Genomic DNA, 27,173 nt, shown 5'->3' with positions numbered 1-27,173 from the left:
CCCCGTCAGGTTTTTAGCAGAATACCATGATGATTTCTTCCCAGAATCTGCTTATGTAGCTGCATGTGAGGCCTACTATAGCACCAAAAATCCTCGGGCAATCTACTGAAGCTTTTAACGAACAATTGAATCCTGTGTACGCTGCCCATGATATTGCTGCTTTGCCACGTGGCTGCAAGAAGAAGATGAGAAGAACTTTGAATGTCTTTCACTTGGGCAAGAGAGAATATCTTCTGTGATGCCTGGATTACTTAACAGAGATGGACCGCTTCTTTAAGAGCTGTGCAAAGACAGCATTTTGAATTGCTCAGTGGGTTCAGTATACACTCCAGTTTTAGATGTATGAAGAAAGCCCTGCACTGATTTCTAATGCATAGGACTGCATATAATTAAAACAAAGGGGGAAAGCAGATGCATTAGCAATTGGACATTTTCATGAAAACAAATGCTTCTTCCTGTGTTTCTTTTTAATGTGAACTCCTCAGCCTAAAAAAATAAGACTGACTTCACAGTTACATAAAAAGAATGCTTAATTGGCATCCTACGGATATATTTTCATGCATGGAACTTGGTTTTGGGTTTTGGGTTTTTTTTCTTTTTTGTAAAACTGTCATGGTAGAAAAGATTGTTTTGATGTAAAGGAAAATTTATATAGCTGTCCTGTTTGCATGATCTCTGCCTCAGGAAAATGGTTTTCTGTGGCTTCAGTGAAAGATTTGTTGCTTGCTTTAGCTTTTTAAAAAGGTATCTGTCTCATCCCATGGCAGGGGTGTCAAAGTTCCAAGGAATTCAGACCTCACCAGTGATTGATCTCACATGTGGCTGCAATTGATTCCCAGCATCACTGCAGAAAAACAGAATATTTTACTAGGTCTCCTAGGAGTAGGATCAGATAATAAAGTAAAAGCAGTTATTTTGGCAAGCATTTTTTTTTTTAATAAAGTGCACATTGGCTCTCTAATTGAGAGTGTGATACTGGCTGTCTAATCTTAAATATGTCTTTGTTTGGCTTTGCTTAGTACTCTTGTTCACTAAATATTGCAAAGTATATGGAGAATGAGGAGGCAGTAGCAGTCCAATGTAAAAATGGTGTCTTCTTCCTGTAGTGTTCTTTCTTTCCATAAATCAGAAGTACATCTCTTTAGATTTATGATGGCACTTATTTATTTATTTTTTTTACACTCTATAGCACTGCAAAACTCATACAGCTGCATGGGATTAAGCTGGGTTCTATTATCCCTCTGACAATACATAATCAGCAGAGATGAACTAAAAAAATCTATTTGAGATTTTGTAGCATCTGAGGCCCTTGGCAGACATTAAAATAAGGGTGAGAGTGGAATCCGAGGAATGTTTTTCCCAAGCTCAAAAACTGTGTATCCTGCTGTGCCATATGTGTATGGCAGGATGCACAATGTTTGGATGAACTGTAATATTCCTCAGATCCAATCTCGCTAATACTGGGGGCTACCCACAGGACCTGTTACCCATGTACTGGGGAGTAGATGGCTGTATCCTGGACCCCGGGGCTGCCATGTGTCCAGTCCAGTTCTCGGTTGACTTTACAATATGGGACTGGGCACAGGGTAGCCCTCAGTCTAAAAACTACATGTGGAAACTGGATTGTGTTTAAGTACAGCTTAAGCAGAGGCTTTGGATTCTTATCTCATTATTTGAACTAACTTTTTATAACCTCTGTGTCCCTATGAATGCACTTTGTTTAACTCCTTTTGCGTCTCTCAGCAGTGTCCCCTCTTTTTCCTCCCCGTTGCATCTCTTTTTTTTATTTAAACTACTGCTTTCTATTTAAAACCCTCGCTCTCTACAGATCCACTCATAGAATATGACAAATTCAAAGAATCTGTTGCTTACAAAAGCTTATGCCTCTGAATTAGCCTATACGATGCCACTCTGCCTTGCCTTCTGTACAAATTTTAGGTTAGTGATCTTATTAGAGAATCATTCTTTTTGATTTGGAAATATTGAATTAGAATGTGCATCTGTGATACTGCAACTAAAAAGAACCAGCAATTTGGGGAGTTAGGAAGAACCAGCTTCCGAATGTAAATAACACATTTAATCTGTAAACCTGAAATCCAATCTTACCACTCGGTTACTTTTCAGAGTGTAATGGCACTCTAAATCCTTTGAACTGAAAAAGTAAAGAGATTCTTGGTTTCAGTATTTTAGGCTTGCAGAAAGGTTTCTCTATTTAAACTTAATGGTTCTTGCACTAATCTCAGTTTGACATGGATTCAAAAGATTTGTGGATCTTTATTTCTGAAGGGTCATTCTTTTACTCTTCTAGGCTTCATTCATTCATTCATTCTGAATTTTCAGTATGGTCTGAATATTCAAAATCCTCTGTATGATGGGAGCATGTCTAAAGTTAACCTTCATATACTAGGGAAAAAAAAATTCATTAATGAATGTCTAACAAGCCATTCAGCTTGAAATATCGCTAAAACTATCCTTGGTCCTTTTCATTGTTGCAGATCCCTGCAACAATGGTATGTCAAATCTTTTGTTCCACCCTATCAATACTTAGGAATAAAAAGGCAAGTTCAGAGCTGAGTTGAAACCTTATAAAATAGCTGTGTGTAACTGCAAAAAATGGCATTTTGTCTGTGTAATTTATAATGTTTTATATATTCAACTCATTGAGTTAACACAATAATTCTATAACACCACTTCAAAATGGAATTAGAAAATCCAAGTATTTACAGCTTGGATTGTGATCATAAAAAAACTTCCTTTTGTGACTCGAAATTTTGCAAGTGGGGGATATAGCAAAGCCCATAGTGGTAGAACTCAGCGTGTCACTTATTTCGAAGTAAATGTATCCACAGAGGTTTTATTACCTGTATAACTGTAGTAATTATGTTTGTGAATTTCCCTGTGCCAGCAAGCAAGCTCCTTGCAAGGACAAAGGCAAAGCTAAAATGTGCCTAAACTAGGTCTGTGCAGCATTTCAAATAAGGCTGGCTAGCTTGACTTGGAAGTGGGAAAGTTTATAGTAAGTGTAAGTTTATAGAGAAAACAGAGTCTATATGGCATAATGTTGGCTTGGGTACTGGAAGCAGCATATAAGTGCTTCTTAATAGGCTAATTAGTCCTAGCACAAATGAGCGTTAATGGAGCTGTGCTGCTGTTGCCATTGCTGCTACTATTCAGAGTGAACTTCAGTATGTACACATCATTGAATTATACCGTGTGGGCATAACATGAATTGGGTATGTGTAAGATTTGCTTTCTGGTTCCAAACCAGTCAATTAAATAACTTGAATCCTTCCGTTTCATTAGTAGGTTCTACTTCTAGTTTTAATAGGTTTCTTTAAGTTGTGTGTGGGGGGGGAGGCAAGGGTAACATCCAAAAAAACATTTTCAACTAACTATCTTTGGTTATTCATTTTGGTGCTGCACTGTTTCTTAGTAGGGAGGGAGACTCTGCTGAAATAACTGTTAAACTTGAGTTCTTGGTATATTGTTCATGGTGGGAATGTCACAGACCAGGGCTCCATTGTTTTAGGGGCTGTGCAAGTAAAATGAAACAGTCTTTTCCCAAAAGAGCTTCAAGCATTTGTGATCTTATTCTCAGTACTGGGACACTAACATCACCTTTTGACTCTCAATTTAAGACTAGCTAAATGTGAAACTTTTGGCTTGATAATGATATTGATGTTTTTTGTGCTTTTTATTTTTAAAGGAGGCCTGGAAAAAGTTTGTTCAAACTATAATGTATCACTGGTGTTAAATCCATCTAATCCAGTTCTTTAATGAACTAGTTTTCCATTTTCATGAACCTAGGTGAATATTTGGCAAGTGACCTACGTGTGGGTCTGGTGGCTATTTAGCTAAATAAAAATTGCCAGGCATGATAGGACAAGAGGGCACTTGCCTAGGATAAATGTGAATGGTTATTTTGCTGGTGGAGCAGCAGAAGGGGTAAGTTACTCATTTTCATAACTGATGATCTGTCTCCTTCCTTCCCTTTCTCTTCATTTGCTAATTAAGATGCATGCTGCATTTCCACTTAGTATTTTCTGTGGTGAATTTTATGTGCTGCCAGCACAACAGCATATAAGTACTGGAAGCGTGTGAATGTATGTATACATGCTTTGGTGTGTTGGTAGCAGCTGCTTTCTACTGGCAGAACCAGATAAGTGTTCTGTAAAACCACAAATATTGGGTGTTACAAATCTGTCATATGCATGAATCTGGTTGAAACTGCCTTTATTGTTACTCTATAAACAAGTGAACAATTATAATTTCATAGTTTCATAGTGCTTAGGTTTGGAAGGGACCTAAACAGATTGTCAGGTCCGACCCCCTGCCCTGGGCAGGAACAGGTGCAGGGTCATAACACCCCAGCCAAATATCTGTCTAGCCTCCTCTTGAAGACTGCCAAGGTAGGAGAGAGTACCACCTCACTTGGGAGCCCATTACAGAGCCTGGCAGCCGTAACTGTAAAATAATGTCTCGTCCAGCCTGAACTTTATCTCTAACAATTTATGGCCCTTATTCCTAGTAACCCCGGGTGGTGCCGGGAGAACAGAGCCTCCTCCAAGTCTTGCTGGTCCACCCTGGTGAATTTGTAAACAGCCACCAGATCCCCTTTCAGCCTTCTCTTGTGGAGGCTGAATAGGTTCAGACCCTTTAGCCTCTTGTAGGGCTTGACCCGCTGCCCCTTGATCATGCGAGTGGCCCTCCTCTGGACCCTTTCAAGGTTAGCCACATCCCTTTTGAAGTGTGGCGCCCAGAACTGGACGCAGTACTCCCCTGACCAACGCTGCATAGAGGAGAAGGATCACCTCCCTGGAGCTGCTTGTGATGCATCTGTAGATGCATGACAAGGTGCGGTTGGCCTTACTGACCGCTTCCTCGCATTGGCAGCCCATGTTCATCCTGGAGTCATCAGTGACTCCAAGATCCCTTTCTGGCACTGTAGACAAGAAGAGTGTTCCCCAGCCTATAGATGTGTTGCTGGTTCCCTCTCACCTTGCCCTTGTCTGCGTTGAATTCCATCCTGTTCTCATTTGTCTATCTCTGTCACCTGTCTAGATCTAGCTGGATTCTGTCCCTCCTCTCCACCGTGCCCACCTCGCCCCACATCTTGGTGTTGTCAGCGAATTTGGACAATATGCTTTCCACACCCACATCCAGATTGCTGATCAAACAAGCTGCAGTTCTTTTTTGCAAATTTTTTTTAATTTCAGGATTGTATCCCAAGCATTCCCAGCTGGCGGGTTCTAAGGGAGATTTAGCCTGCCATCAAAAATTCTTCCTATGGAACAAAAGCTTTGCCTGCTACCTTATATATAACTATAATTCAATTGTAATAGTACTCAAAATCCTGCTGCGGTTGTGGATTAATGAGTTTGTAATATTGCATTAGATATTTATGTAGGTTGCTTGTGTGTGTCATTTAAGCCCTCCCCAGTGAAACACTTTGTTTAGATTTCACGTATGGCTGAGTAGGTGGTCGATTTTACTCATTGTTTATAATGTTGGATTAATATGGACTTTATTTTCTTTTAACTGTGATTAACTAGTGAAGATATATAATTACTTTGGCATTAAATACCTTAGCTGTTTTTAATAAAATAGAAGATTATTTTAATGTGCACAATTGGTATAAGCAGCAACTAATTGACATTCCATAAGGATTTTACCCACTGACAGATGGATGGTATGACAAATGTAATATATATCTGTAATAGTGCCAATCCCAAGCATTCGAAATCATGAGTCAGTACCCCAAAGTCATGGAACTGGTTTAAAAAATCTGAAATTTTAGTCTCTAGGGTAACAGGAATTGAGTTTTTTCTTTGCATCCAAGAAGGATAGAAATGTCTAATGAGACCTGATCTCAGAGACCTTGAAGAGTGTGGAACTTAGGAAAATGCTAAGTACTGTAACATTGGCAATAAAATTGTGTTTAGCTATGCTGCATTATAGTAGGCTGCTACTAATCTGAAAATAATGGGCGAGTTAGTATTTGAAGAGATGTGTGAATATAGATTCAGAGGTGGATTTCCTGGTTAAGAAGTTGCTGCCTAAGTGAAATTTCTCTATACAGAGTGATCTCACTATGTCAAAGGGACAAATGTATAGTTTAAGTAATATGTTTTTAATTTATTTTTAGTGGCTTGTAATGAGTTTTCTAATCTAGATGGAAGCATACAGTCAGTGTAAACAAAGTATTATGAAAGCACAAAGGAGGAGGAAGAAAGACATTTACTGGGCGCCATGGGTGACCAGTGCCTCCCGAGTCTGGGGGGGCACCTACAGAAGCTGGCATCAGCAGCAGGGACAGGGCTGGTGAGCACCTGGAGAAGGCGGGGGGGAGGAGGGGGGGGCTGGGGCTGGTAAGCACCTACAGAAGCCAGCATTGGCAATGGGGATGGGGCTGGTGAGTACCTGCAGAAGCCACCAGCACTGGGGACAGCCCTGTCAGGGGGGCACATGCCCCCTCTACCAGTTGCCTATTCTGGGTGCATCTACATGTGCCCCCGTGGCATTGTTGTTACTGCACTGTCATTTAATATTTCCTTTTGAAAGTACTAAATGATGGCACAGTAACAGCCTGTATGTATTGTGCCATGCTGGCGGTGCATGGTTATTTTTAGCTGCTATATTGTCAAAGCAATGTGCTATACTGAGGGAATGCATTGCTACGGCGACATAGTGGCAGCATTATGGTTTTTGCCTGCGGATGCTATGTCACCGTAGTGCGTTGCTGTGGTGATGTAGTGTCACATAGATGTGCCCACTTGTACATATATGGTGTAGTAATTTTTGTCTAATATTGTTTCTGACCACTTATTTTCTCTCCTTATTAGCAGGTCATGGTGCTGTGCTGGGAGTCCTGCCTGTTGGTCCATATTCATTTCCATGCTTTATTCCGTTGATTTCCAGGAGCTGCTGAACATTGGCTGTAGTACCCTTTCTTGTGTTTGGGGAACACAAGCAGCCACCCAGCAAGAGAACATTTGCGAATCTGTAAAAACTCTATGGCAATACCAGAGCAGCCATACTTTTAGCCCAAAGGCTAAGGACAAGCCAACAGATTGCAGTGAATTAAATGCCAGGACTGTGCCCCACCCATTGCAAGGTTGGCAGTGCAGCCCAGCATCGAGGAACCTGTTTCCCTAATGCCGGGCTTTCACCAGTTTCAGAGCCAAATCATGCGACTGAGGAATTTTATGCCTGATACCAAAATTTATGCATTCTGCCATACACATCTAGTATTACAAGGATGAACAATTTTTGGGATCTGGCATAAAATTCCACGTCCTAATTACACAATCACATGTCTGTCAGGGGCCTTGGAGAAAATATGAAAACAACCACTACTGCCATTGTCAGCTCAACCATTGCAGCTGGCCTGACCACTGCTGCTGCCTAAGGTGAGGAGCCTGGTTGTTAAGCCTCTGTTTTAATGACTTTTAGAAGAGCAAATGTCCTTCTGGCCAATTAGAAGTCTAATAAGGGGGAAAGTATGATCTGTTACATCTGGGTAGCGTGAAGGCATGCATGTTGAAATAAATAGGACAACAGCATTCCAATAACGTGTCTGAATTTTTTGTCTAGTTTTAATTTTGAGTAAATGATACGAAAATGCTTTTACTGTGAATCTGTTTTTAAAATTTAGGCAGCCATTGCATTTAAACTCAAGCTTAATCACAGTAACTTCAAACTGCCCTGGAGTGAACTTTATGTTCCTCATACTTATTCCCCACAAACAGACTTTCAAGAAGTAATCAGTGCCAGCAAAAATCAAAACCCCGATGTTGCTTTCTTATGGATCAGTCTCATCCAAGGTTTATGTAACAGTGGGAGAAGATGAGAGGAAGTGATAATAAGAAACTTGGGCCTCTTGAGGAAAGTTTTATAAAATGACTACAACCAATAACAGTAAACCTAACAAATGAGTGCCACGAAGTGTAAATTATATTATGTTATGAGTAGAGTGTGTTTTGGGGGGAAACAAAAGGTAAAAGAAGACTGCTAATTGTGCATGTACAATGCTGAGGAATTGGCCTCAGCTCTTCAGAAATGCAATGAGCATGTGGAGTTTGCAGATATATGGAATGTGATTTCTGGGCAGAAATGTTTTAGAACTCTCTTCTGCTAGTGACAAAATTAAGAATAATCCATAAGGACAAGAAGTTCATTTTCTGGGACAGTAAAGCTGCAATTTAGACTAACTAAAAATTCAGAGACTTAGTATAGCTCCACCTGGGAATTAGACTGAACGAGAGGATTAAAACTGAGCACCATATGGTGTTCAATCTTTGTGCAATTTGTTGCTTGTGTAAATAATTTGAGTGCTTCCGGTTTGGTAATCAGTTTGGGGCTCACAGTAGGAGTGTCAACCAAAGGTCCTCCTCAAATGTGTGTGCTTTTTTTTAATGAAAAGATTTAGATTAAAGATTCAAATGTTAAATGAATTGTGAATGTTTCTAATGTGCTCTCCAACTGCTGAAAAGAGAAAAGTTACCCTTATTTAAAAGTTGTTTAATATCTGTAAATTTTAAATAAATACATTTCTCAAATCATTTAAATTCTTTTGGATACCTTGTTTTAAAGCAAAACAGCTTGGGAACCAAGAGCTGTACTATTTTCTGGAGGGTGGAAAACATGAGGAAGGTGGGAAATAAGTAAGAAATGTCTTTTAAAAACAATTTTCCATTCACAAGTCTGAAAAACATTTTTTTTCTTTCCTTCAGTCGGGTTATAACATGGAGATTTGTTTTTTTTTTAGTTTTGCTTTTTGTCGAGCTTGAAAATTGTAAATGTAGGAGCTATTTGGAGCATGGGATTGTAGTAGCCACTGAAAATAGAAAATTTTGCATAATATGCAATGCCAAGCACTCCAGCTAGTAGCGATTTAACATCTAGTTAGCAGGGGTGGGCAATTATATCAGGTGGAGGACGGCTGACTGAGTTTTGGCAAGCCTTCGAGGGCCACATGACAGGTAGCCAGAAGCAGGTATATATTAATTTTCTAAATGTTTTAGGTGCCCTGTGGGCTGGATAGAATGGCCTGGCAGGCTACGTGCAGCCTGTGGGCCGCATTTTGCCCACTGCTGAGTTAGAGTATGGCATTGTTACATAACTGTATAGTAACTAAAAATAGCTGCATGATAATGCAACCAAAATGCTGAAAAAAGTCTTATATGGAATGCAAGAAACGGCCTCTACTTAAATATTAGTAGCTATATGGCATCCTTGTTTGCAGCTGGAGATAATTTCCTTTTAGTAAAACAATATTCCAAAGGACATATGTGTGTCTGATCAGCCTGTGACTTGGATTTTGGATCTGTTTATGCTGTGATTAGTTGCAAATGCTAGAATGCTTTTTGGTGGTGTTTGACTGAAAATTAGTGTTTGCCTAGAAATTTGAATTAAGTGATAGTATTTATAAATGATCTTACAGCTATTGAAGTACTTTTCCTTCCAACCTAACTTGGAACCAGACAAGATAAGAAATCAAGAGCTTAAGATTTCTCACTACTCTTAGTAGAAAACAATATGTATGTAGACATGCAAACAACACACATAGTTATCACGATAGTGAATCAATTAAAAGGTGAGGGTGCACATGAGTCGTAGGGGTCTTTACTTTCATGCTATTAAAATATGCTGTTTTAAAAAAACTAATTTGGGAGTAAAGAGTATTTTCAACCATCTAGTCTAAGTTCTCATTACAATGTGAAACAAATGCTAGGAACCTCCTGAAATGGTCCGTCCTGGCTGACTGTTTCTCCCAGCAGATGTCCGGGTAATTAAAATCACCCATGACAACTACATCCCTTGCCTTAAATGCCTCTGCAAGTTGGCCCAAAAATTCCCGGTCCAGCTCCTCCCCTTGGTTGTGGGGTCTGTAGTAGACCCCCACCGTCAAATCGCTCTCCCCACGGTCCCCTTGAATCTTAACCAAGAGCGCTTCACAAGATAAGGCTGAGGGGGGACCTGGTGACTGTCTATAAACTCACTAGGGGGGACCAGAAGGGTTTAGGGGAGACACTGTTTCCCCTAGCCCCCCTGGCATGACCAGGAACAATGGACACAAGTTATTAGAGATTAGATTTAGATTAGACATCCGCAAGAACTGCTTCACAGTTAGGGTGGCTAGGAGCTGGAACCAGCTTCCTAGGGAAGTGGTGCTGGCTCCTACCCTGGGGATGTTTAAGAAGAGGCTTGATGCCTACCTGGCTGGACTCATTTGAGTCCAGTCTTTTCTCCCGCCCAGGTGGGAGGTCGGGCTTGAAGATCTACAAGGTCCCTTCCGACCCTACTTCTATGATTCTATGAAATGGATAATAAAATAATCATTATATATGCAGGTGGGACAATGTACCTTGCTTCACCATAGACAGCATGGCTTGATAAGCAGCAGTTGTCAAACAAACTTGATTGCTTGCCTTGATTCAATTACAGTTTTAGTAGATAATGGACATGACAGCTAGATTTCTGTAAAGATTTGAAAGGTACTCACATGGGAATCTAACTCATACAACGTCAGTTTAACTTAATAAGCGTAAAAATAATTGTGGTTGTAATACAGAATTGGCTGAACAAACATAAATGGAGCAATTATGAATGGTAAAATAGCAAAGTGGGGCTCAGCAGGGATTAATACTGGGACTTCGTACTGCTTAATGTATCCATAAATGGTCTGGAATAACAACAAAAGCAAACTGTATGTTAATCAAATTCACAGATGGCACCAAATAATTGTGATTGCAAACAAAGCAGAGGCTACAGACAAACTGCAGATTGTGCTAGACAATTTAAAGAAATGAGGAAAATCTGAGTGTGCCAGGTGTATGTGTTATATGGCCTCAGACCCCTGCCAAGAGACCATTGTCATAGTTTCGTAGTTTGTAGGGTTGGAAGGGACCTGAGCAGATCACCAAGTCCGACCCCCTGCCATGGCAGGAAAGAGTACTGGGGTCAAATGACTCCAGCAAGGTGTACATCTAGCCTCCTTTTAAAGACCCCCAGGGTAGAAGCCAGCACCACTTCTCTTGGAAATTGGTTCCAGCTCCTAGCCACCCTGACAGTGAAGTAGCTTCTCCTGATATCTAGCTTAAATCTACCCTCTGCCAGCTTGTGACCGTTATTCCTAGTCACTCCTGGTAGTGCTTGGGGGAACAGGGACTCCCCCAATGCCTGCTGGTCCCCTCTGACTAGTTTGTAACAGGCCACTAGATCCCCTCTCAGCCTTCTCTTGTGGAGGCTGAACAGGTTCAGGTCCTGTAGCCTCTCCTCATAGGGCCTGCCCTGTTGTCCCCTGATCATGTGAGTGGCCCTCCTCTGGACCCTCTCCATGTTGTCCACATCCCTCTTGAAGTGCTGCGCCCAGAACTGGACACAGTATTCCAGCTGTGGCCTGACCAGTGCCACACAGAGGGGGAGGATCACCTCATTGGCCCTGCTTGAGATGCATCTGTGGCTGCATGACAAGGTGCAGTTGGCCTTCCTGACTGCATCCCCACACTGCCGGCCCATGTTCATCTTGGCATCAATGATGACTCCAAGATCCATTTCTGCCTCTGCACTGACAAGAAGGGAATTCCCCAGCCTCTAGGTATGGTGCTGGTTCTTCCTCCCCAGGTGCATCACGTTGCACTTGTCGGTGTTGAATCCCATCCTGTTCTCATCCGCCCACCCCTGTAACCTGTCTAGGTCTGATTGCAACCTATTCCTCACTTCTAGCGTGCCCACATCTCCCCCCATCTTAGTGTCTCCCTACATCTTAGTGTCATCAGCAAATTTGAGCAGGGTGCTTTTTACCCCCTCATCCAAGTCACTGATGAAGATGTTGAACAGTGCGGGCCCAAGGACCGAGCCCTGCGGAACCCCACTGCCCACGTCCTTCCAGGTTGAGAAGGACCCATTCACTACCACCCTCTGGGTCCGGCCCTCCAGCCAGTTGGCGACCCATTTGACTGTGTAGGTGTCAACACCACAGCCCCCCAGTTTCTTAATGAGAACGGGGTGAGAAACAGTGTCAAAGGCCTTCCTAAAGTCCAGAAAGACTACGTCCACTGCTACCCCTGCATCTAAGGATTTGGTGACCTGGTCGTAGAAGGCCACCAGGTTGGTCTGACAGGACCTGCCTCTAATGAACCCATGTTGTTTGTCCCTAAGCATAATCTCCCCTGCTGGCCCCTTGTGGACATGTGCCAGAATAATTATCTCAAAAAGCTTGCCCCAGATTGAGGTAAGACTACCTGGCCTATAGTTTCCCGGGTCCTCCTTCCTCCCCTTTTTGAAGATGGGGAACCACATCGGCCCTCTTCCAGTCCTCTGGTACCACACCAGTAAAGCTGTGCCAGGTGTACCGCAATGACTGCAGCTAATTCCCTCAGTACTCTGGGGTGGAGATCGTCCGGACCAGCTGATTTGAATACATCCAGTCCCTCCAGAAGTTCCCTAACTAGTTCCTCACTAACCCTTGGCCTAGGTGCGCCTCCCCTGGGGTCTAAGGGGGGCCCAAAGGGGGGTGGCTGTTCCAGTCCCTGCTCAGGATAATGGAGGCAAAGAAATCGTTAAATATGTTAGCTTTGTTGTCTAGTGTGATGACCAAATTTCCTAGCATGTCCTGCAGGGGCCCCATGATACCCGGAACCTTTTTGCCCCCTATGTATTTAAAAAAGGACGTCTTGTTGTCCTTGATCTGGGAAGCTAGTCCAAGTTCTATCTCTGCCTTGGCCTTCCTGACTGCACACCTGCATCCCCAAGCAACCGCAGTATAGTCCTCCCTGGTGATGGCCCCTCCCTTCCATTGGGTGTACGCCTCCCTTTTAGCTAGGAGATATTCCCGGATGCTTTTGGTGAGCCATGGGGGCTTTTGTGCCCTCCTGCTCCCTTTGATCTGTGTTGGGATTACCTCCCTTTGGGCTTGGAGGTTCATCTTCTTAAGGAGCAACCACTTTTCTTGGACACCTGGCTCCCCTCCCCTCTGGGACCTCAGTGCTTCCCCGACTATTCTCCTTATCTCATGAAGTCAGCCCTCCTGAAATCTAGGGCTGCTGCCTTGCTGTAGGCCTTTGCCACCCTGCACTGGATGGTGAATTCCAGCAGGCGATGATTACTGTTGCCCAGGTGGTCTAGCACCTGCAGCCCCCTCACCAGGTTTTTGCCGGTGGCCAGCACCAGGTTCACCAAGGCATCTCCCCTTGTTAGATGGAGGCCCTGCATTCTGGCTAGGAACCTATGTGAGCGGTCAGACCTGGCTGACTGCTCTTCCCAGCAGATGTCTGGAAGGTTCAGGTCACCTACGATGACCACGTCCTTTGACCCAAGTACCTCCGTGAGCTGACTTAAGAATTCCTGGTCGAGCTCTTCCCCTTGGTCTGTAGTAGACCCCCACTGTTAAATCTCTTTCCCCTCAACTGCCTTGTATTCTAACCCAGAGCACTTCAGAGTGCCCCTCCTCTGATTCTTTGCTAATTGACGAGGATGTGTATTCCTCTTTAATGTAGAGTGCCACGCCCCCACCTTTCCTCCCTGTCCTATCCCTCCTGTACAGCCTATAGCCCTTGATATTCACTGCCCAGTCATGTGTTGGGTCCCACCATGTTTCAGTGAGCCCCACTATGTCTGGGTTGGTGTCAGCTAGCAGGAGGGTAAGTTCCTCTTGTTTGTTTTCCATACTACGAGCGTTTGTGTAGAGGCATTTGAGGCCTCCTGAGATTAGGGGGCCAGTGCACACATCCTCAGCATAACCATGGCTCCTGTTGCTTACCTGTGTATATGTTCCGCTCGTTGGTCTAGGCTGGGCTGTATTTGTGGGTGTTGCTTGGTTGGCAGTCCAAGGCTTCCTCCGCCCTCGTCTTCCCCTTCCTCCAAGGAGCCTATTTTAAAGCCCGCCGGAGGAGACCTGCCAACTTAGAAGAAAACACATGCTTACCTTTAGGGGAAATGTGGAGTCCATCCCATCCGAGCATGTCTGTTGTCATGATGTGCGGGTCGTTGTCAAGGAAGCCAAAGCCCGCGTCGAGACAACATTCCTGAAACTGCCAGTTGGTCTCTGTGATGCACGTCACATGCCGTCTTCCACGTCCACTCACTGGTAGGACAGAAGAGAAAATGACCTGTGTGCCTATCTCCTTCAGCACACCCCCCAGAGCATGGTAGTCCACCATCAGGTGATCAGGGCATCTCCTCGTCGCATCATTAGTACCCACATGGATTAAGACCATGGGGTAGTAATCAGTGGGCTGGATCACAGCCTGGATCGTCCCCTTCTCAGCCTGAATCTTTGCTCCAGGTAGGCAGTAGACCTCGTGTGTCGAGGGGTCCTGGTTACAGATGGGGCCCTCTGTACCTCTCAGGAAGAACGACAATCACTCGATGCTTTTTCCTCCAGAACTGCTTGGCTCCTTCAGCCTGCTCGGATCGTGGAGAGTGTGGAGTTGCCTCCTCTCCGGTTGCCTCCTCTCCTTCCTTCTCCTCCAGAGTTGCCAGGGCCTCGTACCTGTTCTCCAGCTGGACTGGAGGAACTAGTACTGCTGTGTTACGAGCAGCCCTGGTTCTGGAGGTGACAGTCTGCCCCTCTGCAGTGGAGATCACCTCCCAAGGTGCTTCTTCCTTGGGTGTGTGGCCCTGCAGGGAAAGGAAATAGCCGTCAGTTTCATCCTCTGCCTCCCTGATTCCCCTCAGCCTGCTAACCTCCTCCTGGAGCTCCCTCACCTGCACCTCCAGGGCCCTAAGGTGGGCACCTGCAGGACAGGTGTGGGGGTCCCCAATCCCTGCCCCCCTGTGCCCTGCTGGGCAACTCCTGCAGGCCAGGGGGTAGGGGATGCCAACCCCCCCATGGGCTCTGTCTGGGTGGAGGCCTCAGACAAGACCCAAGTAGGCTGCACCCCCCGAGCAGGGGCCCTGGCAGCACTCCGTGTTGACATCTACAGGTGGTGGCAGGGTAGACCCTAGGGTAAGATTGCCCAGTCTGCCTAGAGGGTGATCTTTTTCCTTTCCCCTGCCACGACTTGATGTAATAGCTTCTTGGGAGGTAGTTCCCCATAGGTAATCTTCCTGGTCCCAATCCCTGTCCTTTTTGTTGGGCTTCAAACCTCCCCTTTACCCCACTCCAGTCCACCCCAACCATTCCAGTCTTTGATGGAGTTGAATTCGGTCAAGGCCTGATCATTAGTGCCTCAGATTTCTAAGATTATAATTTTGTTGATGATTGGCACCCTATAACCAGGCTGACTGTACCTCTGGCTCTACTTGTGTCTATATAGTCCAGTGGTCACCAACCAGTCAATCTCGATAGACTGGTCTATCATGGAGCCTCTGACAGTCTCTGTAGATCCTCAGTCTGTCAGAGGATCTACAATCGGAAGTGGCAGGACACATGTGGCTGGGCTGAGCTATGCCCCCTGCCATCCAGGCTGGGCTGAGTGAGTGGGGGTCAGAGCCAAGGTGGCTTGTCCAGGAAGTAGGGGTGGGGCGGGGCTGGGGGCCGGGGCTGAGGGGTGGGCGCAGTAGAACCTGGGGTGCTAAAAAGTGATCTTACCGTAAAAAAGTTGGAGACCACTGATATAGTCAATAGTCTTTAACTGACCTACTGACAATATAAATGATGGAGAATTCTGCAGTCTTTTAACCTTCATATTCAAGGCTTGGCTGGTCAGCCAAACTCCTCACAGTGCCCTGTTCCCTTTTTAGGATACTGCTTCAAATCTGTTAATCTATCTGCCCTGCTACTTTCCCACCCTGGGAGCAGAGCATGCCACTGAGTTGGGGTAGCAGTCCTATTGCCCAGGCCGGATCACTCACTGCCCAGGTTCCCCCTGACCTTATAGATGAATTACCGCCATCCGCCCTGCCACAGTCCACGATGGCTGTATCTCTGAATAGGCACTCCTCCGAGCATCCTGGTTTTCTGGTTGCCTCAACAGTGTTGCAGACAATGGCAGCTGCTCCCAGAGTGGAAACAGCTCGGCTGCTCATCCATGCTGCCTGCTATTGGCCTTTTTTGCCCCTCTCTGGGGCCAGAAACACTTCCAACTCCGCCAATCTGAAGCATCAGGCTGCTCCGGAAGTGCTGTGGTGTCTGCCGCATGCTGCCCCCGGGAGCTGCTTGCATACAGGTAAGTTGAGCACTCTGCGTGTTCCCTTCATTTTCCCTCCCCTCTTCACACTGAGGATTAAATGTAACTTTACATTAAATGCTATTCCTGCCTGAGGAAGGGTACTTGATACCCAAAAGCTTGTTCAACAGCTCTCCCAACTATACAGTCAGTCCAATAGAAGATACCCCAAAATCCTTGCCTCATACACTTCATAGATAATAATACTTTTTATAAATTCAAGGTTATTTTGTTGATTAGGAGATCCCTAACTATGTTAATGTAACTGCTGGATTTAGTGCATTCTGACTTTACTGGGTGGCAGGAACCTAGCTATATCACCTTGCCTCATATTATATAGCTAGTTTTGGACAGTTAAGGTCCAAACAGACATTTTAGGAGTCTCATCCACTTTTCTCAGAAGGATTGCCACTCCAGAGCCATCCACTTAATAACAGCTGGAGATATTGAAATTGGAACGAAAACATTTCATTTTTGCAGAATTGTCGGTCTCATTTTGAATTTGTTTTTAAAAGTTCAGGTGTTTTGTTTGGATCTTTTTCTGATAGTTCCTGGATGGTTTACCCTAGACCTTAGAAGCATTCCAGTTGGAAATTTCTTCAAAATCATTGTGGGTCCATGAAAAACTTTGGTAAAATAGTGATGTCATAGTATCTTTGTATTGCCATAGTGCAGTGGTAGTAGAAGTCTATATGTATGCAATGTTGATCTGTAAATTCCATTTGATTTGTAAAGGTCACTTATGGCATAAAACTCTTCCATGCCTTTATTTTGGCTTCATAGCTCCTGTAGTGAGGTAGAACACATAGGATATTCCAGAAGAAATTCTTGTACTTTGTAGGGTGCTAACACCAATGGTCATTTGAATGACTTTTCCTTCAAATGGAAGCACTCTTAGACAGAGATCTGTGACCCCTGTTCAAGTTATCCAGTGGTGGTTTGAATCACTGGAATAATTAAAGGGCAGAGTCTTCTCTGACTTGGTTTCCTTCCTCAATCAGATTATACAGGCAATATGAGCAGGAGTGAAATAAAGAAAAAGGATGGCAGAATCCTGGACATTGTCTACCACATTTTCTTACATACAGTGAACCCCAGAATATCATGCATACCTCCATTTTTTGAAAAGCAGAATGAAGGAAAAAATATTCTTCCAGAGTTGTGGCTGTGTAGTAGATGGACTGAGCCTAATCTTCAGGTGACTTACCTTCTCTTTCCTGCCTGACTGAAGCTGAAACTTTAGCTGCTACTGAAGACCAGTTTGATTTTAAAAACAGCACAGCAGTCTCCACAGCTGTGAAATAGGAGGAGAGAAATCAGGAGCAGATAAAAGGCAACAAAATTGCCCCAAGAAAGGTTAGCTTGATGAGTGGAACATCAAGACCATTATCAAGGAGAAATGAATATTAATATCTGTGGAATGAAGCATAAAGAGCCATTAAGTCAACTGATTCCCTTAGCTGCTTGAACAGTAATGCACAACTGTTGCATGGTGGAACAGGAATTAAACCAGATTCTTCTATCTCAAGCAGAAAATCAGCTTCCCACCTTAATTACATGCATCCCAATTTTGGGTGTCTTATTTTTTGGAGAAAAAGTGTTTTGCACGTGAAAAAATATGATCTTTCCTAAAGACCACATTAAAGTAAGACCTCATGAGAAAATTGAGGCAGGCATTTGTGTGCCAGTTTTATTGTTTTTCCTTGGATCTCTTGCGTTACTTGAATGAAGTTGTTCTTAGTTTAGAAATCATTTTACAAAGTCTGTGTTCTTGTTTTACTGTTATGTATCCCTCAAGAATTAATCTAGAAACCACCATGTGCACATGCTGTGGGTGTCACTCATCTGGCTCTGCACCTCATGGGCTAGATTGGCCATAAAGAACAATGCCGCTGCTCTCCCCCTGCTTGCTGGATCCCGGGGAATAGTACATAGGGCTGATCTGGCATGTGTTGTGCAGTTTGTGGGTCTACTCTGAGATATTGGCAGCACCAGGGCCTGGATGACAGGGCTCCATGGGCTTTATCCATTTTGCAGACCGTACCTTTGACATCCCTGCCTTACAGGGTGCCAGGGTATGGCCTTGAACCTGGAGAGTAGTATATATACTACTTAACATCGTAGTTATGTTCTTGTAAAATACGACTTAAAGTAAAGCGATGTTAAGTGAATCCAATTATGTCACAGTAGTTACCTACTAGCAGGTGGCACCCAAACAACGTTATACCCGAACATCACACAACTTTAAACAAGTATGTTCTCTAACAGATCAGCGACATAATAATGAAACAACGTTAATCATGATGACATAAGTGAGGCATGCCTGTATGCTGGACTGGCCTGAGCTCGCTAGGACTCGAAAGGTCAAAAGCATGCTGGATCCATTGTTTGGATCTGGGCATGGAGGCCCAGAATGGAGCCTTTGGGATGCACAAAACATTCCAGTGGGAGGACAAGAAAAAATTGCAAACCAAAGCCTTCCAAAGTTTTTGTGTTTTGTAATTTGGTAAGGACAGGTATACTTTCCCCTGCAAAAACAAACAACATCCCAACCCCCCGCTCTTCCCGCAACCCCAAAAAACAAAAAACCAAACACCCCCCACCCTCCCCCTGCAGCTGACAAGACACTATTGACAGTTATTAAGGCTGTCACATGATTTTGAACAGTTAACAGATGGATGGATTATTTGTGGCACAACTGACAAATGGGTCAAAGCAAGGTTAGTGCAAGAAATGAGTGTGACTTTGTGAAGAATTCCAGCCCACAGCTTTTTTTGAGTGGAAAGAAGATGTAGTGGCTAAGCTAGGGCGTTAGTCTGGACAGACTGGTGTTCAGTTCCATGCTCCAGCACAGACTGATGACTTTGGGTGAGGTGCTTCTGCCCAGATCCAGAAGAGAGTTTGGGTACCAAAACTGGAGCACAAGTAGAATTTAGGTTTCTTAATCCAAAAGTGCAGCTCTTCTAATGCCTTGGGTATCTAAGTTTTCATCACTAAAGTTCATTGGTGCCTTGCGTTCTGCTTCTCTGCATTCCCAGAGCTGTTCTTTAGAGTACTTAGAATAGTGATCAGAACAAAGGTGAGTGGCACAATCACTGGGCTCTTCAGTCTTTCCCACTGGCTATGGAATCTTGAGTTCTTCCCTGAAGCATAACAAATTAGTGCATGAGATATGCAAATTTCTGTACCCGGGTAGAAGAACTTAGAAACATAGAAGCATAGAAAAGCAAGCCTGGAAGGGACCTCTCCAGGTCATCTAATAAAAACCCCATCTCACGGGAAGATCTCCATCATAGACAAGTGTTTGTATGACCTGCTTTTAAAAACTTCTGAAGATGTACATTCCTGAATATCTTTAGGTAATGTGTTCCAATGCTTAACCACCCTCAGATACAGATGTCTTTCTAATATCCAACTTAAATTTCCCTTGTTCCATTGCTCCTTGTTCTGTCCACAGTGACCACAGTGAACAGACTTTCATCATCCTTTGTATAACTATGCTTCATGTATTTGAGGATTGCTATCAATTTCTCCCTCATTCTTCTCTTCCCCAGACTAAATAATTCTAGACTTTCAACTGTTCCTTTTAAATCATGTTTCCTAGCCCTCCAGTAGTTTTAGGTCCCCACTCAGTTCTTTCTAATTTATTTCTGCCTGTTTTGAGATTCTGTGTCCAAAACTAGAGACCGTACTCCTGATGAGTCTCACTAGTGCTGAATAGAATAGAAATATGCCTTTCCTTGACTTCCGAGCAACATTTTTATCAAGACAGCCCAGTATGGTATTGGCTTTTTCTGAAACAAGAGCACACTAGTGGCTCATATTTAGCTTACAGGTCCACTATAACCCCAGATCCTTTTCTAACTAGTCTGTTTTGTACATGCAATTTTTCTGTCTCAAATACAGGACTTTGCACTTGTCCTTATGAAATGTCTAATTTGATTAATTTTGGACTTTATTGTTTTTCTCAGCTGTGATCAAGGAGCCACAGGTTGCAGATCATCATTTAAAAGAAGTATGACCAGCATTGGCTGTCAAGTGATATACCACTGGCTACATCTCTTGTCCAAATAGCATTTTATGAAAAAAGAAAGAGTTTCCCAGTGGCTGAAAAAATTAAAAGTCCATGCCTAATATTATACACTTAACCTTTCAGGAGAAAACATTTTAAGAGTTACAAGTAACCAAAATATTTTTGGACATATACAAAAATATACTTTAATTATACAGAGGGTACAAAATATTTAATTTTAGTAGGTGCAATAAGACGGTGTATCTTGTTTCCATAAACTGTTCATGAAACAAAGATGACTATTATTTGTAATACTTAAGTTTCACTGTAATGTATTTAAGACCATGAATTCCATGAGCCCCCAGATGCTGGGGGGGCATGGTGAGCTCCCGCAGGCGGCGGTAGCACTGTTGGCGGTGGGAGAATGGCAGGAGCAAGCAGTGAGGTCCTGCAAGGCAGCTGCAGTGCTGTTGGCAGCGAGAGAGGGGGGTGGTGAGCACTGACCAGGGGTGGCAACCACCCACAGACGCCACCGGCAGTGAGGTGGTGAGCTGCGACTGCCTGCAGGTGCCGCTGGCAGTGTCAGCAGCGCCTTTTCACAGGGGGTGCACCACCACACTCGGGGGGGTGCATGTGCACCCCCTCTGTGTCACCAATGCTTAAGACAGCTTGCTAATAAGTTATAGACAGATTTGGTCACTGGTTAACTGTAGGCAATAAGATTCTTTTAATATACTTGCTAGAGTCTTGCTTGAATTGTAGTTTCACTTCTAGTTAAAAGAACCATTGCTGGGTCTGTCATTTTGAGTAATTTCACATGCTTTTTGAGCCTAGAGCTAATGGACTTTAAGATCAACAGTTTGATGCATAATTGACCTTTTAGCCATTTTTATTGCAGCTTTGTTTTTTATATTTTGCTTTTCTGTAGTGATTATATCAAACCTTGGTTAGCTTTAAATTTAATTAAGTGTCTTGACTTTGGCACAGCAACATGGTTTCATAACATCTGGAAATCTTACCATACAAAGAGCTTAATTCATATACTTGCTGTAAAAAAAAAAAAAATCAGATTTCTTTAAACTGAAATAATAGGTTTCTCATGTGCTTAAGGCAAGTTTTAAATGGCTGACAGAACTTAACCGTATTGTGGGATTAAGAAAACTTTAAGTGTCCATTTCCTCTGTTAGGTCTGTGAAGCGTATCTTACACTTGCTCTGTAAAACCTTTTTCCAATGTGTATTGGGTTTTTTCTGAAATCAGCAGTTCAGAAGGGATAGTAGCAGATGAATCTTGAATATATTTTATTTAACATAATCTGTATTCTTCAAAGACCTATTTCATTTTTAATGTGATAAATTATAAACCCAGTCCAAGAAATTCTGTTTTGCCATAACCCTTGCACTATACAGGATTCCCTCGATTTATGCGGGTTCTTTATATGTGAATTTGCTCTTCTGTGATGAGCATAGTTCGACCCATAATTTGTTATATGTGAGGTAAATTTGTTTTTATGCCAATCAGCATAGACACCCTCCCTCCCCTTCCCTGCCCAAGCAAGTAAGTCTGTGGGGGAAGGGAAAGGGCCATGGCCCCACTCAGCCCAGCCCTGCTCCTCCTGTCCCCCTGCTTGTCTGCACTCACCTCTGCTCCTGGGCTGTGCTGTGTGTTGGTGCAGGCAGCTGGTGCTGGCCACTCCCAGGGCTGCTGCAGCTGGAGCTGGGATGAGTGCCGCTCTGTTCCCTCTGCTTTGCTGCCTTGTCCAGCCCTGGGAGAAGCACCCTTCTCCCTGCCCCTTCCCTAGTCCCAGCCTCACTCCCCCTCTCCCTCTCTTACTGCCATGGGAACCTATCCCTATTTGTTACATTATAAAGCGAACCCACTTTACGAGAATTCAATTTATACGCTGTTCTCCAGGAATGCCTGTACAGCATAAATCAAGGGAAACCTGTCTTGTGAAAACAGATTCTTCCATTTTTCATGCAGAAAACATGGGAGTTTTAAATTCTATCTATATAGCTACATTTATTCACTTCAAATCTAAAAATTCTCCCTGAGTTACAATTGTAAGTTCCCCCAAGTATGAACACTTTGTTATTTTCATTTCAGAAAAACATCTTTCACTTTTTAATCATCTCATTAAAGCTCCTTGCAATAATGCAGTTATCAGCAGGGATCCTAGTTTTCTTTCATTAAAAAAAATCCCAAATTTTTGGTTTTAAAAAAATAACCCCAAATCTACATTTTTCCGTGATTAAAATGAAATGCCACTAATATATAGATTTATATTGAGATATAGATATAGATATTAGTGGTGTTTCATTTTAATCATGGATAAGTGTGGATTTGGGGTTATTTTTTTAAAACTGAAAATTTGGGATTTTTTTAAATCAGAGAAAACTAGGATCCCTGGTTATCAGAAATAAAGTACCTACAGTTTGCATACAAATTATAAAGGAAAAAGGTCTATTTTACTTCATTTTCATAGCCACAGCTGAACAAAAGTTTTCTAGCTAATAGCTTCCTTTTCGGGAAGTAAGTAAAGCTCCTGGTCTTCTCTTCACTCTGATAATAAATTCTGAGCAGTCTAGTAATCATCACTGTCTTCTGTTTCATAGTTTATTGGTCTTTCATTTTCCTTGTTGTTTTGATATCATAGCTACTCTTCATCTCCTGTGAAGTCAATATGATGCCATTTATTTATTTATTTGCCTTTCCTTGAGAAAACTAATGTATGAGTATGTGTCATTGCAAAGTTAAGCTTTTCTCAAGAGTAGAGTGGCTTTCCTATAGAGTGGCTCTTCTTGAGTTAGTTTGCTGTTTGAGAGAGTAACCACTCTGTAAAACAGCAGCTGGTAGTGCTAAGATCTCTGAGGTACATCATTGTTAGTGTTGGAGTACGCTGCTCCCACATCCATATTTACGTAGTTGCCTGTTTCCAACTGCAAAGAGGTACGGCTGCAGGTAGTCAGTGGTTAAGAGCCTGGCTGGCTGGAAAACTGGCAGCAGCTCAAACTGCTGTGAGTTAGGGGGAGCCATGAAGGCTGTATCCACATGAATGGGAATGCATGGTTTGGGGTACCTCAAAGCTTTTTGAGGTGTTGCAATATGCATATGGCACCTGTGGGTATGTAGATCTGTTCATCGTACTGCACATTTGCAGCACAGTAGCAAAATTAGATACTGGGAAATCCTGGTATTTATATAAAAAAAAAAAAAAACAGTGCGGGGGAAAAAAAGTGGTGTGGCACATGTAGTTGCAGCATGTGCTGCCAGAAACTAGAACCTGGCTGTCCAGAGCCATGCTTCAGCTGTTGGCCAGACTCCACATGCCTGGATCATTCCCACTGCAGCCTCAGGAGGCCCCCAGGACCCCAGGTAAGGCTGCTGGGGCCAGCCCAGGTGCTGGCCCCAGCCTCCCCTACCCTACTTGGGGCAATTGGCCATGTGTCAGAGTGTGCATGCAGGGCATGCCCGGGGACATGTCCTCCAGGAAACGTATAGTCCTGCTTGTGGGGATGTGCCCAAAGAGGCTTAAAGGCTCCAGGTGCAGGTTGCAAGGGGGCAGTGTTGCACTTAAAAAATGGGTTTTTAAAGCTAGTGCTTTAAGAATTGACACAACACTCTGTTGATTAATAGGCGAAAGGCTTGCTTTAATAATTACTATCAATCTATAAAACTAAATGACAAAAAAAGATTCTTTTCCAATATAAAATGAGCTATTACAAAAGTCCTAGTACATATTTAGCTGCAGCAGTGTTTTCTTACCAATGCAGGCAGGGAAGTTGGTCCAGTCTTGCAGCCTTCACTGAGCATGATCCTATGATGGTTAAGCTGGGTACAGTATGGCTTCTTGATCTTTCCTGGACTGCACACTTTGCTGGCAGTTCTGGTTTGATTTATATTGTTTAACTGTATAGCTTCATGGCATTTTTCCTTGGTGGTTGGCCAATTAAAGTCTGAACATAACAGGGAGGAAAAGGGTGACCTTTGTATTACAATTGTTAAATTGCCTGGCTCCTGTTTTTTGGTTTTGTCTAGGTGTGAAGACATGTGTTTCTTGTAGCTTTAGACTAGGTCAGCAATTAAATGTGATGGCCATGGAGTGGTCAAACAGGATACCTAGAGGCATTGGTTATCAGACCTGTCTTTGGGTATTTGTTTATCAATAGGGCAAATTTGCAATAGCTTGTACTGGTGATGGTCTGTTTACAAAACTCCAGACATACATTGAATGATTGAGACATTTGTAACACCTTAGACATTGGATGCCTGTTTTGAGAGATGTGAGACTGTCACGTACAGGACATCTTTCCTGTGTCTTTTACAGGTTTTGTTTGAAATGTATTTTTATTCTTTTGTCTTCCTTAGTTACTAGTTCAATTGAAAGGTGTATGTAGTTTCCTTGACCTCTTTAGTTAAACTGGCTTAGCCTTTTTCTCTGGCTTTCTTAGCTTGGAGATATACACATGATGAGTGTATCAGGTCTCTGTCAACAATTTTAACTATCGCTTTTATTATTTTATGGTATGGGTCTGGTATTGAGTACCACAAGCCTAATGGGTTGCCTTGTATGCCTAATGGGTTGCAAACCATTAGTGGGGGTTTGGTATTTTTGTGGCAGGCTTGTTATCACAACCCAGTCTTGCCCCAGCCACAGTCTTGCATTTTTGTGCAAGAGACACTGTCCACGCTTTCATAGTCAGCAAGAGAGGGAAGGCTATGGTGTTACAGGTGAAGCACAGAGCCAGGATTACCCCCTTAGGGCCTGAGAAAAGGTTGCATGTTTTGGTTTACCTGCCTGTTTGTTCATTCATTTTATTGTTTCTATGGGGCTTAGAATCCAGAACACAGAGCTGACTGGTCTTGAGAGAGAAGCTTGGTGAATGATATGTTTAAACCAATTGAAAAACAGCTGATTATTCATCATCTCTGGAAATGGCACACCTCCAGTTCTGCTGCCCATGTTCTGTGTGTTAGCACCCAAAACTTCAGGTGCTTATCCACATGCATGTCTGTGTTTTAGAATTTTTATAAAGTCACTTTTTCCCCAAATACTTTTGTTCTGTTTTGACTGGGAATTCTGTGCATTTTGGGAATTTGAAATGTTTAGCTACTTGCATTCCTTTACGGTTTAGAAATGGGTTGTACAGAAGAGATGGATGAGTGCTTTGGGGGAACTTCTACTTTAAAAGTAAAACAATGATGGTTTTGATGAGTTGAATCCATTTTATATTGGCTGTGTATGGGCCATTTAGGCATACAGAGTGGAATAGGAGTTAGCTCCCAGTGTCTGTGTTAATTTTTAAAGAGAGCAGAGTCAGCACTAATTAATGTTACTCCAGTTTAAGTCTATGTAGTTGATTACTAATATCAAGATCATTATATCTACGTAAGGACAATAGCCTTTGTGGATACCACACTTTTAGTTTAAATACAGACATTCTCATTCATGTACAGATTTATCTAGAAGTTTTAATTCTACTGAGACATGGAAAAAGGAAAATCAACATTCCTAGCCCTAAGTTTTTCAGTTGTGGAAGCCACCAGAAAACACTGAGACTATGCAACAAGATGCTGTATTATAATAAGAGTTAAAAAGCTGACCAGAAGAAATCACAGAGGGTTGGCATAACTTGCCGGGCCAAACAATAGCTTTCCATTAAAATATTAATGGGAATTGAAATTGAGTGCAACAGGTACCACTGGTGCACAACCAACAACTTTTCAACAGCTTTTTGTAGTCGATGGTACTTCAAGGAACATTTTCTTTAGGATCAAATCATAATTGTAGAGTTTCACTTTCCAGTAACTATGAGTGCAGAACAAAGATAATCTCAAACAACGCAGCACAAAGGTGCTGCTATATTTAAATCCATAAAGATTCTTTTATGAGCACAAAGTACTTTAGACAGGAAGACATTGATTTGAAAAATGGGAATTGACTGAAATATTCAGCAAAAGTCTAATAACGAATAAGAACTATGACCCAAAACAGGGAGAGAGCAAATATTTAATAACCACTTTACCTCTTACTCTTTAAGTCCTGTAGGCAGTGGTTTTGTTATGTACTTCCTTGCAATAATAAAATGTTCAATACTGTATGTTAAGAGCTTTTCAAGGTGCTTCAATGCATCCTAAAATGTGAAAAGAAATTATGTTGCTCTGAGATCGCTTGGCATGTGTCCTTGCATACCTGAAACATCATTTTGGTGCATATATGATTTTGAGAAAAGGAAATCACATGGAGGGCAAATATTTCAGTTTAACAATAAGGGAGAAGTCCTGTATTTGTGAGTTAATACACAAATCTTGACAGCTTTAAGGCAAGTGAAAACCTTCATTTTAGATGCATATTTACATAACTTTTTATGCTTTTTCTAGCCTGTTGTCATTCCACTTATTTATGTATTCTCTGCACCTCAGAAAATGCCATCTTGTGAAATACAAGGCAGAAAAAAATCGCAGTATTATCTCAAGATTTGTTCTCTGACCTTTCTAGTCTGTGCCCTCTGCTTGATTGTTCTTTGCACATAGGATGAAGTTCTATAGTTAAATCTGTGACAAGGTAAGAGCATTTTATACATAACATTTTGTTTTGTGTATGACCTACATGGGTATTTTGGATTTTCTGCCTGCCTCATTCTAGAAAAAGCAGGGTAAAATAATTCATCACTTTTCCTTCAAACTTTGATGCTAAGAGATGGCGTATGTCTATAATGGCCATTTTCTGCAGCGTCCTTTCTCTGCAGCTTCCCTTCTATCATTAGTATTGGGAGAGGAAGTGTAGACAAGGCACAGGCATTCTTACCATTCAATCATTTATAACAGGTGCAGGCAATTATTTTGGGCAGAGGGCCGCTTACTGAGTTTTGGCAAGCCATCGAGGGCTGCATGATGGGCAACCAGGGGCAGATAAAAATTAATTTTCTAAACTTTTTAGGGGCCCCACAAGCTGGATAGAATGGCCTGGCAGGCCGCATCTGGCCCCTGAGCCGCATTTTGCCCACCCCGATCTATATTGACTGAGATTAGGGTTAGATGTGAGTAGT

At 42.8% G+C, this 27,173-nt stretch overlaps 2 protein-coding genes across 6 annotated transcripts in view; one reads left to right on the top strand and one right to left on the bottom strand.

Moving 5' to 3' along the window:
- Positions 1-8,567, top strand: part of MSL3 (MSL complex subunit 3) — a 42,771-nt gene extending 34,204 nt beyond the window's left edge. For both annotated transcript variants that reach the window (XM_090063741.1, XM_090063732.1), the window contains 2 exons: positions 10-6,321; positions 6,843-8,567. In XM_090063741.1, coding sequence (XP_089919867.1) covers positions 10-109 — 100 coding nt within the window. In that variant the 3' untranslated portion in view covers positions 110-6,321; positions 6,843-8,567. The remainder of the gene's footprint in view (positions 1-9; positions 6,322-6,842) is intronic.
- Positions 712-22,180, bottom strand: LOC149874550 (uncharacterized). Of its 4 annotated transcripts, XM_090063755.1 has the most exons (5): positions 21,766-22,178; positions 15,834-19,255; positions 14,345-14,622; positions 13,928-14,086; positions 712-844 (listed from the first exon to the last, which is right to left on the bottom strand). In XM_090063755.1, exons 2-4 carry the CDS (start codon positions 15,837-15,839, stop codon positions 13,993-13,995), a joined length of 378 nt encoding a protein of 125 aa, XP_089919881.1. In that variant the 5' UTR covers positions 15,840-19,255; positions 21,766-22,178; the 3' UTR covers positions 712-844; positions 13,928-13,992. The 4 variants fall into 4 exon arrangements, 1 of the variants encoding a protein (XP_089919881.1); XR_016444323.1 differs by having other exon boundaries at positions 14,205-19,255; positions 21,766-22,180; XR_016444320.1 differs by having other exon boundaries at positions 13,928-14,622; positions 15,536-19,255; positions 21,766-22,176.
- Positions 22,181-27,173: the final 4,993 nt, after the last annotated feature.

The sequence above is a fragment of the Crocodylus siamensis genome, chromosome 1 (genome assembly GCF_052110815.1).
Source record: "Crocodylus siamensis isolate JL-2025a chromosome 1, ASM5211081v1, whole genome shotgun sequence".
NCBI lineage: Eukaryota > Metazoa > Chordata > Crocodylia > Crocodylidae > Crocodylus > Crocodylus siamensis.
This window is presented reverse-complemented; position numbering and strand designations above follow the sequence as displayed.